The 12,696-nt window shown below is 40.6% G+C and overlaps 2 protein-coding genes across 2 annotated transcripts in view; both read right to left on the reverse strand.

Moving 5' to 3' along the window:
• LOC145390360 (E3 SUMO-protein ligase ZBED1-like) overlaps positions 1-3,629 on the reverse strand; it is a 55,071-nt gene extending 51,442 nt beyond the window's left edge. The window contains exons 1-2 of the mRNA XM_080265310.1: positions 3,491-3,629; positions 1,234-2,494 (exon numbers count right to left, since the gene is read on the reverse strand). Of these exons, the coding sequence (XP_080121436.1) occupies positions 1,234-2,494; positions 3,491-3,629 (1,400 nt within the window). The remainder of the gene's footprint in view (positions 1-1,233; positions 2,495-3,490) is intronic.
• A 7,159-nt stretch (positions 3,630-10,788) lies between these two features.
• LOC145390361 (uncharacterized) lies at positions 10,789-12,168 on the reverse strand. Its single transcript, XM_080265311.1, has one exon. The coding sequence runs from the start codon at positions 12,166-12,168 to the stop codon at positions 10,789-10,791; it is 1,380 nt and encodes a 459-aa protein (XP_080121437.1).
• Between the last annotated feature and the right edge of the window lie 528 nt (positions 12,169-12,696).

The following is a 12,696-nucleotide window of genomic DNA, read 5'->3' on the forward strand; positions in this document are numbered from 1 at the left end:
TGGTATCGATACGCCCACCCCTAAATTAGAGATGGGCGATACCACTGATTTTTTTTCGATACGATACCGAGTATTTTCCTCTCTAATATCGAAGTATCGAGTACCGATACCGAGTACTATAGTGTCCAGTATCGTTTATTTCGAGTACATTACAGAAAATAAATTGCCTATATACATTATACAGTCAGCTACTCTATACACTGGTCAAGATGAAGTGACAGGTTTATTGAAGATACAACAGCCTTCAGTAGTTTGTTTTCCTCCTCTCTCTCTCTCTCTCTCTCTCTCTCTCTCTCTCTCTGTTGTCCCCGCAGCACACTGCTAGAGTGCCCGACTAAATCAAATGGTTTCGGGGTCAGTACCTGGGTGTAGCATTTCTGTACACACCTGTTGTATCACATGTTCTTCCCTGTTCACCTAGCAGTAATATAGTTACCTTGTTGTCAGTCAGCTCTGTGAATCAATTACTAGGAGAGACTGAATAAAAGAGAGACTTAGGAGATTACTCAAAATTACCAGAGGAGGCCTCTACGAGGTAATCCTCCACTCTCAAGATCTCCTTTAGGATAATTTCCCTCCCTCAGGGTGAAAACCATTCAGCAGATCCTCAAGAGATATTCTCTCTTGGATTCCCTCCAGCCCTGGTTTCATCTCCCCCTAATTTATTTTCTTCTGAAATCAATGTGGCATTTGTGTTAAGAAAGGAAATAAATAAGTAAATGCATTCTTGAAATATATATAGATATATATTTATTTCCTTGCAATATAATAGCACAAAGACACAACCAAATTTAAGCAGTGTTATCTCCATATGGAAAAAAGTTTACATCCTTGCAGTATATCTTCAAACAAAACTTAAGTATTTCTGTATAACAGAGGTTACCTCATTAACTTCAAAATATGACTGTGAACTGTAAAGGCAAGTCAGTGGAAATCAGGAGGGTAAACTGTGGTTACTGAGAATATAATTATTCTCTTCAGCCACAGTAAAATTATTTCTTAAGATAACTGTTCAGAAACAAGATCATGTTTGCGTTTTCTCCCTTCAGGCGGCTTCGTCGGTCACTTATTAATTGCCCAGCTTTTGAAAACAGACGTTCTGAGGGAACTGATGTAGCAACTAATCCGAGATATTTCCTAGCAATTATATTCAGTTTTATATAATTTAGTTCTCTCATCTTCCACCAGTCAGGAGGGTCATCCAGCCTACTGATGATGGATTCATCAACATACCTTCTTATTTCAACATGAGCCTCTGTAGATGCAGAACGATCCTGCTGTGACCTTTCCCTTGCACTGTCAAACATTGCCCAAATACCAGTATTTGATGGGACTGACTCATCTGATGGACTCAATCCATCTACTTGTTGCACTGACTGATCCTGTCTTTCTGTCTGCAGCTCACGAATTAGTTTAGTTTTAGCCACTTCCATTGATTCATTGCTCTTAAATGGGAGGCCCTTAAACCTGGGATCTAAGAATGTACTGACTGCTATCGGGTAATTCATCTCTATATTTGCAAAGCGTCTACTACACTGCTGCACCAAGTAGCCTGCTAACTCGTTGTCTGATCTTGATAGATTTGCAGAAGCTTTCATAAGTAGTGTAGTGAGAGGAATTACTTTAGATATTGAAACATACTTCTCTGCTGAGATTTCTCGCGTTACCTCTTCGAAGGGTTGCAGTGCTGCAATCGCCTTTTTAAGCTCCTGCAAATCATCCTGATCAATACAAAATGAATTTCTTACTAGAAGACAAAGAGCAGTGGTGATAGCTTGATTTTGCTCAACAATTCTCTCTATCATATAAAACACTGAATTCCATCGTGTTTCAATACTCTGGATCAATTCATGCTCTGGTAAGCTCAGTTGCTTTTGAATCTCCTTGAGTTTGTCTGATGCTTTGCTACTGTGATGGAAGAAGCTTAGAACTGAGCTACACCTCTGCAACACTTTGCCTAATGTCTCATGTTCTTTCAGTGAATCCTTTACAATTAAATTGAGGGTGTGAGCAAAACAAGGTATATGTCTATAACCTAACTGACGAATTGCAGCTACCATGTTTGCTCCATTGTCAGTAACTACAGATAATATTTTCACCGCAATCTCCCAGTCATCAACAATGGTTTTCAGTTTATTTGCAATTGCATCAGCAGTGTGTTCACCTGGCAGGTTTGTGGTTTCCAAAACATGTGAATGGAGCATCCAGTTACTATCAATAAAGTGGCTGGTCACAGATATGTATGCTTCACCTGCCCTAGATGTCCATAAGTCTGTAGTCAAGGTAATGGCATTGGCATCTGCCATAGTTAACTTTACATTGTCTTTCGCAGTCTGAAATAACTGAGGGAGGCTTGTGCGCATGAGGGACCTTCTACTTGGGATTACGTATCTTGAATCAAGTTCCTGGACAAATTCTTGGAAGCCCTGATCCTCCACAATTGAGATTGGTTGCAGGTCAATGGTTATCAGCTTCAAAAGTTTCTTAGTTATAGCTGTTGCCCTGGGTGAGCCCTCAGTAATAAGTAATGGGGTAAAGGGTAAATATTTACAACACGTACTCCATTTTTTCTTTTTGTTCTTAGATTATCTTCAAAAGTTCAAATAACATCTTAAATTTTTTTTGCAACTATTAATTGTTGGAAATAATATTTTCTTGTACTGTTTCAAGTCCCCCTACTCCTCATACAATCTTGATGTACTATAGGGCTAACTCACTAAACCTGACCTAATCTAACCTGACCTGACCTAATCTAATCTAACCTGACATAACCTAACTTAACCTATCCTAACCTAACTTAACCTATCAACTGAAAAATAATAATTGTTGCAGACAAATTTTCACAGAAATAATGAAATAATGGTACAGTATTTGAAGATTTTTAAGCACAAAAAACAAAAATAACCTGGAGTACATAACGTAAATATTATCCAGAAATAGCTTTGTCATGCTACTAGATTTTTTCCTTTCTTGTAAAAGATAAAATCATAACGGTCTGTGTACAGGTGTTTGAAGAAGTTCAGATCATAGAAAGACTCAAAGTATGCCGAGGAAGTGTGTTCTAGGTTATAGGCCGACTAGTTGTGAATAGTAAAGTGTGAAAGAGGCACTTCATGTAACTTAAACACACACAATAAAATATACAAAGTTACAAGCAATATCCAAACCTTCATAAAACTGACAACAAAGTCATGAAAAGAAACTAGTTGTATTTTTCCCTTTGCATGAAAAAAATTAAAAGATTCTTGACACTCCCTGATCTAGGAAAGGCAAGAGGTTTATTCAATGGTGAAAAAATTTAATTCATGAACATGCATGGATGATGGTAAGAGGGGAGCTGACAGAAATAAACATATTCAAGATAAAAACTGTATCACTTGAGTTTCACATCCAATTTGGCACGTAGTCAGGCCTATCCTACTATTTTCCTAACATTAGAAATAAGGGGCGTGAGATCTTCCTAAAGTGATGCCGAAAAATTTATACTAACCTGGATACTTTCCTGACTGTCTGAAACTCTCCAAGACTGAAGGTTGACTGGTTTTGGAGGTACCTGGGGCTTCCTTTTTACGCTTAACTTCAACAATGTTGTATTCTTCTCGATGCTTAATCTTCAAATGTTTAATCATGTTACTAGTGTTACCACTATGCACAATTCTTTCTCCACATATGTGACACAATCACTTTCTCAGAGGTTTCATCACCATCGTCAAAGTATGTCCACACCGCACTTCGCTTTCTCACATTTCTTGAGGCCATTGTCACTCTTGTTTAATAACTGAAGTGATTTATTGTTTTACCTGAGAATAAATATGGTGGTTACCAGTAATAAGTATAGTTGTTCACATTAATTCGTGGTACAGCCCCAGGTGGAAGGTGCATAGCTCCTCCCAGTATGATAAGATCCTTATCTCCCAGTAGAACATACCAGATGCAGAAGCCATTATTTGGGATAAAAATGGCAAGCAAGTGCCAAGCAATAGTCACTGCTCAAGAGGGAAGAGCACTAGCATCTTCCACCTGGGCCGTAACACGAATTCATGTGTCCAGCTATACCAACAACCACACGAACTTTGAAGTTTGAACAGGAAGTGCACGAGCACTATTCACTCGTCCAGTACACGTGTCTAGAGTAGCACTCGCCAGTCGCCACTCGGTGGACTGGACATGGTACAAAACAAATGGAAATTCGAGTCTGCTACTTAATAACTGTGCTTGCCAATGTGATTAAACTATTATATCATTAATAGTGTGACATACTATGCCTCTTAAAATAACAGTAGCTGTTCTCCATATGAAATCTGTTATTAAATTTCTGTTATGAACGCTGCTCCCCTCCCCCCGATTCATCCCCCAACCAGAGACTCCGCAGTACTGTAATGTGATGCCAGACGTATGAGAGTGACTAAAGTGCCAGGAGAAAGTGTGAGGAAATAAAATATATTACTCAAATGTAATTATTTATATAAAGTACTCAAAATACTCGATACCTCACGATTTGTATCGATACTTTCGATACCAGGGTAGTATCGAAAGTATCGATACTTTGGTATCGATACGCCCACCCCTAGTTAGCAATTAATTAGGGGACGAGGTGGATGTGCTGACGGATGTAGTTATGGCTTTTACTTTCGACTATGTTGACGACCCAGTCGAAGATTACTTGGAAGAGGTAGTTGGCGATGATGATGATGATGACCTTGCCTTGGACAGAGTAGCTGAGGGCGATGATGAAGATGAGGATCAGAATGACAAAATGAAGAAGAGTGGGTACCACTCAGAAACAGAAAGCCACTGGTGAGAAATAGATTAATCATTTCTTTGGACCAATGCTTGAACAAACAAAATTATGACGAATTTGTCCTGCCACACGAGCTCAGGGAATATACCTGCATTTTAGAGAAACCCCAGAGAAAATTAGATATCGGTAAGTCAATAACATGGACCAATCATACAGAAGGTAGGCCTGTTGAGAAGGTATTGCCTAGTGAAGGATGTTTGTTAGGAGAGGCAAGGTCAGCTAATACAGAAATAATGGCATGGGAGTTGTTTATAACATCTAATATGATTGATGGTATTGTAACCCATGCTAACACAAGGCATAATTACCGAAATTTCTAATACTGACAGTGCTGAAATACCAACACACGTCAACATGACTGATGCCATAGAATTGAAAAGCTTTTTTGGCCTGCTCTATCCAAGAGGCTTGTTGGGACAAAATAAATATTGCTATAATCGTCTCTCCATGGAAGGGTTTGGTCACCCAATATTTGGAGCCGTCATGTCTGTAAAACGATTTGGTTTCTTACCTGCCAACATAACTTTGAACAACATTGATGCCAGACACCAGAGATGGGTACACGATCAACATTGATACCAGACACCAGAGATGGGTACACGATCGGTTTGCAGCAATCAGGGAGCTTTTTGAACAGTTCAGTAATTATTATTGTTCATGTTAGAGCCAGGTGACTTCTTGACCACTGATGAAACGTTGTATGGGTGCAGAACACAAATAGGGTTCAGACTACAATAAGAGCAAACCCGTACTCTACGGCCTCCAATATAAATCTATTAATGCTGTTAGATATCCATTTACCTTTAGGACAGCTGTATATTCAGGTAAACCTGGAGAGCCAGGACCACACTACATACGCGGTACAGTCCCAACAGTGAAAGCTCTAAGTCAGTTACAAGCCTCAGTCGACCTTAGAGGTAGGATTATTAGCCTGGATAGATTGTACACCAGTATAGAGTTACTGGAGTGGCTTCAAACACAAGGTATGTCAGCCTTAGGTACTATAGATTCTACTAGGAAAGGCATACCACCAGAGATAAAGACAGTCACAGAAAGGGAAGATAGGTCATACCAAGTTTACTGCAAGAAACAAGGGGAGGAAATGACACTGAATCCTATGTAACACCCACCAAAAGCAAAGGTAAGAAAAATGTGTTACTTCTGAGCACAGTTTCCCCTATATTAGGCATTACCAAGGATGATGATCTGAAAAAAAAAAAAAGAAGAAGAAGCTATATTTAAATTGTATGATTTCACTAAAGGAGGCACTGACATTATGGATCAGAGAATAAGTTTTCATACAGTACACACTAAATCTAGAAGATGGACAGTGAATGCCCTTGGCTACATTGTCGACACTGCCAGAGTAAATTCACAGACAATTTATTCGTTATATAATAATCAGGACCCAAGAAAAATTGCTTCAATCTCCTATGGCTGGCAGTTAGTGAAGGCATTGTGTAATCCGCAAATTGAAAGAAGAAAAGTTCAGGCTTCTGGTTTGACCAGGAATACAATAGCTAAGATGAATCTGATGCTCGGACAGGGAGATGTAGAGGAGGCCGTCCCAGAAGTAACACATGAGAATAGGTCAGGCAAGCGGCACGTGTCATTCATGCCTGGAGTGTCTTTATGGCCCAGGATACACTCAGAATCGCCCTAAAGTAAAATCGTCCACGGAACAATGTCAAGTAAGTCACAAGCACACCTGTGAGCAGCATTGAAATAAAGTATGTATGAAATGCTATAGTAACATGCCCAATCAGTGAAAGTCTTGTTTTGGAAATTAAGAATGAATATGCATGTCTGCGAATATGTATAGCTTATGACTGAGTTTACGTTATATACGGATTATATTTTTGTTTAAAAATTTCCTTATATGATAGATGTATATAGAGATACGGAAGGTGAGGATCTTGCAGCATAAGAATCCTCCAGCTTACTTATATTAGTTGTAAGTGTAGAGTAAAAAGGATGTTCGAGTGCGTAGGATCAAATACCGCCTGAAAATACATAGATTAGGAGCATAGGCATGGATAGCTCCGAGTTAACGGTTACTACTCTTTCGACCTGTGACGGGCTGTGGGTCACTGAGGGCCCTGTTAATTAATTGGCACCCGTCGGGATCTTTTTAACTTACCAGGGGTCGATGCTGCGGGGGGTGGATCAGCTGAAATGGAGCATGGTCTCGCAGTGGAGAGAAGGAGCTGGGGCCTGATTGACTGCTGTCTCCCTTGAAAGCGCCAGGCAGGGCTCTGGACCTAACCCCTCATATCCACACTGTGCCTGTGCATTAACCAGGGAACAGCTTGTTCTCCGGTTAATAGAGATATAGGGTTTAACCAGGAAGCTACAGGCTGCTCTAAGCGATTCAGTAATCCAAAGACTGGCACGTTTCCTGGTTAACAGTCTACTCGTAAGAATTTAATGGTGACCCCGCATGTACGGAGCTTTGGCTGGCAGCTGCATTTTCTCGTGGTGACTACTAACAAAGGATCAAGGGACTGACTTCTGGAGAGACTGACTGGCTGACCGACAAAGGTCTCGGTGATAGGCTAGTGATTGACCATTGGGAAATTACTAATAAACTGACATCAGAAGGACAGTCTACTGACTAATTTGTCAGTATTTTGGGACTGACTGCCCCACTGAATATATAACTATTGATTTATACTGTATATTGATGATGTTTTGGGTATAACCATTCATAATTGAATATTTGTTATTGCATTGCTCTGAATACTCGTTGGGGCGTAGCATGAGCAGATGGAGCTACCATGCCCTTTGAATAATTGGTTATAACTAAATATTTCTCTGTGCCCTTCAATTTTAATTTGCAGTACTCAGATTTAGAAATACCTATATAATATATTAGTGACAACAGATTCAGCCTTCTCAAGGACCTCCTTCAGCTGTAAGGAGTGAGAAGCAGGTAGACCTTTATTATACAACAGAGGGACAGGCAGAATAGGAGGTAGGTAAGGCACAAGGCTGTTGATGTGGAATTTTGCAATTATTATGCAATATGTATGCCTTTTCAAGCATTTATCTCCCGTACATCTACCGCCTTCTGCCTTATCTACCTCCTGTTCTCCCCGGCCCTTTCTTACTCGCCATCCATTTGTATGATAAAGGATTACCTGTTTCTCACTCCCTAGTTATACGTGAAGTGGGTCCATGAGAAGGTCGAGTCTGTTTTGTTCTCACGAATAAATTATATTTCACACACCAACACAATCCTCACAAACCACCACAGACCTCACACACGAGCACAACCCTCACACACCACCACAGTCCTCACACACCACCACAGTCCTCACTCACCAACACAATCCTCACACACCTCCACAATCCTCACACACCAACACAGTCCTCACACACCACCACAGTCCTCACACACCAACACAGTCCTCACACACCAACACAGTCCTCACTCACCAACACAATCCTCACACACCAACACAGTCCTCACACACCACCACAGTCCTCACACACCAACACAGTCCTCACACACCACCACAGTCCTCACACACCAACACAGTCCTCACACACCACCAATCCTCACACCACCACTGTCCTCACTCATCAACACAATCCTCACACACCTCCACAATCCTCACACACCAACACAGTCCTCACGCACCAACACAGTCCTCACACCACAGGTGTAAAATTAATTAATAAGAATAATCTTTTACTTCTATAAATTCATTATTATATACCGGTAGTGGTAATGACATTTGAAAAATAAATAACTACTTTCTAAAGGGAGGAGGTTGGGGAAAGTGGTTGGTGGGATACATGGCGAGTTGGGTCCTCGTCCCGTATCCTGGTTCCACACTTTTTTTGAGTGTGGCTGAAACTCGCTTAGCTAAATATTATATTCAGTCATTAGAAAGAAATATATGGTAGTATTCTCATCATCATCATTATGCACTTTCCATTTTTAGTCCACAGCAGGACTGGACTCTTCACTTAGGGAGGTTTTAGTCAGGAAGCCCTAACCCACGGCCCTGCACAGTTGTTGACTTTATACACGGGTTTTATTCGCTCCTGTGTAGAGCACAGCTGTCATGTGTGGGGAGGCTCCCCACACAGTTCTTCTCAACAGGATGGAGTCGGAGACTTTTCGTCTCATTAACTTTCCTCTTACTGGCTCCCTTCAACCTCTGTCTCTTCGCGGCACTGTTGCATCATTGTCTCTTTTCTATCGCCACTTCAATGGTCACTGCTCCTCTGAACTGACTGCTTGCATCCCTCCACCACCACGGCAGGCACGTAGCACCCGTCTTAGCAACAAACTCAGCCCTTTTCTGTCCAACTCTCTAATGCAAGAGTTAACCGTTGCTCCAGTCATTCATGTATGCAACAGGTCAACTCTGGAATTGTCTCCATCTCTGTTTTTCTTACTGCCTACGATCTCCAGTCTTTCATACACAGTGTGTCCAGGCATCTCGAAATGAACTGATCTTGAATTTGGCTCTGCTGTCGTTTTTTTCTTGGAGGGAGCAATTTGTAGGTCCTGCCCTTTGGTTCCTTCTTTCTTGCATAAAAGAAAATACTTGCATGTATAACCAGAAATTATTTACATGCTTACATTATTAGATTTCCTTGACTAATAGCTACCTCTCCATCAACTAGTCTACCTAGTAGTAAATCCACTGAAAGTAGGTTTAGGAGTTACGATGGTGAGGAAGAAAGGGAGAGTATTAGTGGTGGCGAGTGAGTGAGAGAGATGGTGGTGAGAAAAAAGCGGTGGTAGTGAGACAGGGAGAGTAGGGTAGAAGGGAATATAGTGGTGAGTGTGATGGAGGGAGGGAAGGTGGTGGTGAGGAAGATGGGAGGTGGTGAGTGTGAGGGAGGAAGGGTGATGATGTTGATGATGAGGAAGATATGTAAGCTATCAGCTTCCATGTTATGGATGGTGTGTGTGTGAGAGAGAGACAACAGTAAACGGTTTATTGATACTGCAGCCCTCAGACTGAAAATATAGCCTACAACTTTGATATATGGCAAACATGATAAGCGTTGGTGAATGTAAAATATTTGGTCATTTGATATTTACATTAATTTTAAATTTGATAATAGTTAAACGTGTGTGTGTTACCTTGCAACGGCGCCGACGTGTCCGAATGCGTTCCTTTCACTTCGTCAAACCAATAATATTACTCAAGATTCTTTTCACGATACTAGGGTCGTAAGTATGGGAAATCGCCAAGGGTTGCACCGAATAGGGTTAAACCGTGCCACAACTCTGAATAATTAAAAAAAAATCAAATGAAAATACGAGTTCTGCGGGGAGGGAGGCAGCTCAATCGAACAGCCACTGAGCGACAGCTGAGTGAAGGCGGACTTTTTAAACTTCAGAGACCTTAACCTGACTGGTTATCGGAATGTAATAACCACGATATCTAGACGAACTATACATCGTAGTAATAACTAATATACCCTCTCACGTACAAATTATATTAAGTATTCTATTTGTTTACTCTATAGATATTTGATTACTTGATTAATTTAGAAAGTATGAGGATGCGAAAGATGCAGAAAAATTTCTCCCCTCTGAACTTCTTCATGAAGTGATAGGCTTTACCATTCCTTTCATTTTTACATCATATTCGACGTAAGTCCCGTGCATCCATATTTAAAATGTAAAATAGTACAGGGTATTTCCACTTTTTACTACTCGTGAATTTAATAACATATACTTCACTGTCCAGTTTATTTGCAAGCCTATGTACAATACAAATAATCATATCCACCTACATCTTCTTCTTTTTTGTCCTCTCTCTCTCTCTCTCTCTCTCTCTCTCTCTCTCTCTCTCTCTCTCTCTCTCTCAAAGGACACACACACACACACACACACACACACACAAATACGAAGCTAAAACAACAGGCATAATAGGTTATCAATAAAAAAATAAAACGTGAGCGTGATTTATTGGGTGTTCTGAAAAAATGTGTAGGCTACGTACTGGTGCTCTATATTAAGCCCTTTCTCCATGTGCGTCATCTTCACTTTCATTCTCGTCACTTGTATCAGAAATTATGTTAATAACAAATTCCTCAAACAAATGGTATTGTGCGATGTCTTTGGCACGGTATTCATCTTCGATTTTCTTCGTGTGGCTGATGCAACTACGCCAAGTTTCAGGGGTAATCTTGTTCATAGCCTCGTGAGTAATTTCCTCAATTCTCTTCAGGGACTGATCTCCGTTTGAGTTTTTTTTCTTTACTTCGCTCTTCAGCTGTGCCCATATTAATTCAATAGGATTGAACATACAGTGGTAAGGAGGCAGTCTGAGTATTATATGTCCCTTTTCCATGGCCAGTTGGTCTATCTCATATTCTTGTTTCCCTTTATGTTGTTTGCCGACAAAATACAGTTCCTTCTTTGTTTGAGGTGGATCAAATGTGATATTGGCAGATGACAGCCATTCAATTAAATTGCCTTTCTTACTGCTGGTTGTTGGCATTTTATTGATGGTTTTTGAGTGATAGGAAGCATTATCCATTATGATAAGGGATCTTTCTGGGATGTTTGGAAGTAATTGTTCCTGAAACCACTGCCTAAATCGTTGATGGTCCATCGACTCGTGGTAATCTCCCTTTGCTCCATTCTTTGATCGAAACATCAAGAGTCCTCCCGGCACAAAACCATTTTGGCCACCAGCATGTAGGATGATGAATCGAGCTCCTCTCCCTGCCTTAAGTTTAGGCCCAACTACCCCATCATCATCAGTCCAGCATCGCTCAACGCATATATTCTGGTTAATCCAAGTCTCATCTATGTAGATTTCAGAGCGAGGATGAGAACTATCTCTGTTACCTTTTATTTTTCTCAGATACGCATTTCTTGCAGTTACGATGTCTTCTCTCTCCATTAATATCCTTCTCCCACTTTCTGCTTTTTTGTATCTGAAGCCCATCTGCCTCATAACTCTGTGTAGAGAAGTCCTTGATCCATTGAAGGATATGGGTGATGTCTTGACCCTCTTCAGTAGTTCCGTCAATGATGGAAGCTCACCTCGCTCGTAAAAGGAAAGTAATTCCCTCCTGATACAGTCCTTTTGAAAGTCATCGGTCTGTCCTACCACAGTGGAGAGTCTTGAACGTGGAGGTGGTGTGTGTATAATTCCATCTCGTGACATTAAAACTTCACTCTTAATCCTCCTGACGGTCCTTTCAGAAGCCCCAGTTGCATCTGACGTTTTCTCAACGGCATGTGCAGCAGTTAGACATGATCCCTCACTTTCAAAATACTGGTGGACATTGTGGATGATATTCCTGGCTTGACTTAAGTACTTGGTGGGTGCATACCGATGCCTAACTCTGTCCTTCAACGACGGTCTGTCTTTGCCAGGCATACTGTTACAGTCAGGCTGGATCGTGCCTAAATATACCTGCCAGCAAACCTACATATAAGTAAACTCGGAAACATAATCATAACCTTTCCGATACGATGTCATTTAAAATAATTATGGTCAAAAGAAGTAATTTTCGAAACTAAGGGGCGATGTATAGCTAAAAGGTAAAAAATATCTAGCCTGTTTACTCGCCTCTATATTATACCCCTACACCACCTTTCCTTAAAACAAAATCGTCTATAGATAGCCTGAACTAAGTTAGAAAGGCAACATCGCACTGAAGGATTTAGTAATGACTTCTCTCATGATACACTCAAACTCGGTTAATTTAGTTCAATTTGAAAACATCGCTAAACATCAAAGTAGGCTAAAGGAAAATTGTTTCATTAAAACTTCTCTATTATCACAGTATATAAAAGCTCAAACGCCTAATATAAACACTTACATTGACTGAATGACGAGAAAGCATGCTGTCGTAAGGGAAGGGGGGGGTAAAGAGCTCTCCATGATAAAGAAAAACGGTACGCA

The sequence above is a fragment of the Coenobita brevimanus genome, chromosome 14 (assembly GCF_032717465.1).
Source record: "Coenobita brevimanus isolate Jiangsu-jjx chromosome 14, ASM3271746v2, whole genome shotgun sequence".
NCBI classification, from domain to species: Eukaryota; Metazoa; Arthropoda; class Malacostraca; order Decapoda; family Coenobitidae; genus Coenobita; species Coenobita brevimanus.

What these genes read in the sequence shown, in the direction of transcription:
- LOC145390361 (XM_080265311.1), bottom strand. Translation starts at nt 12,168, where the DNA reads ATGCCTGGCAAAGACAGACCGTCGTTGAAGGACAGAGTTAGGCATCGG.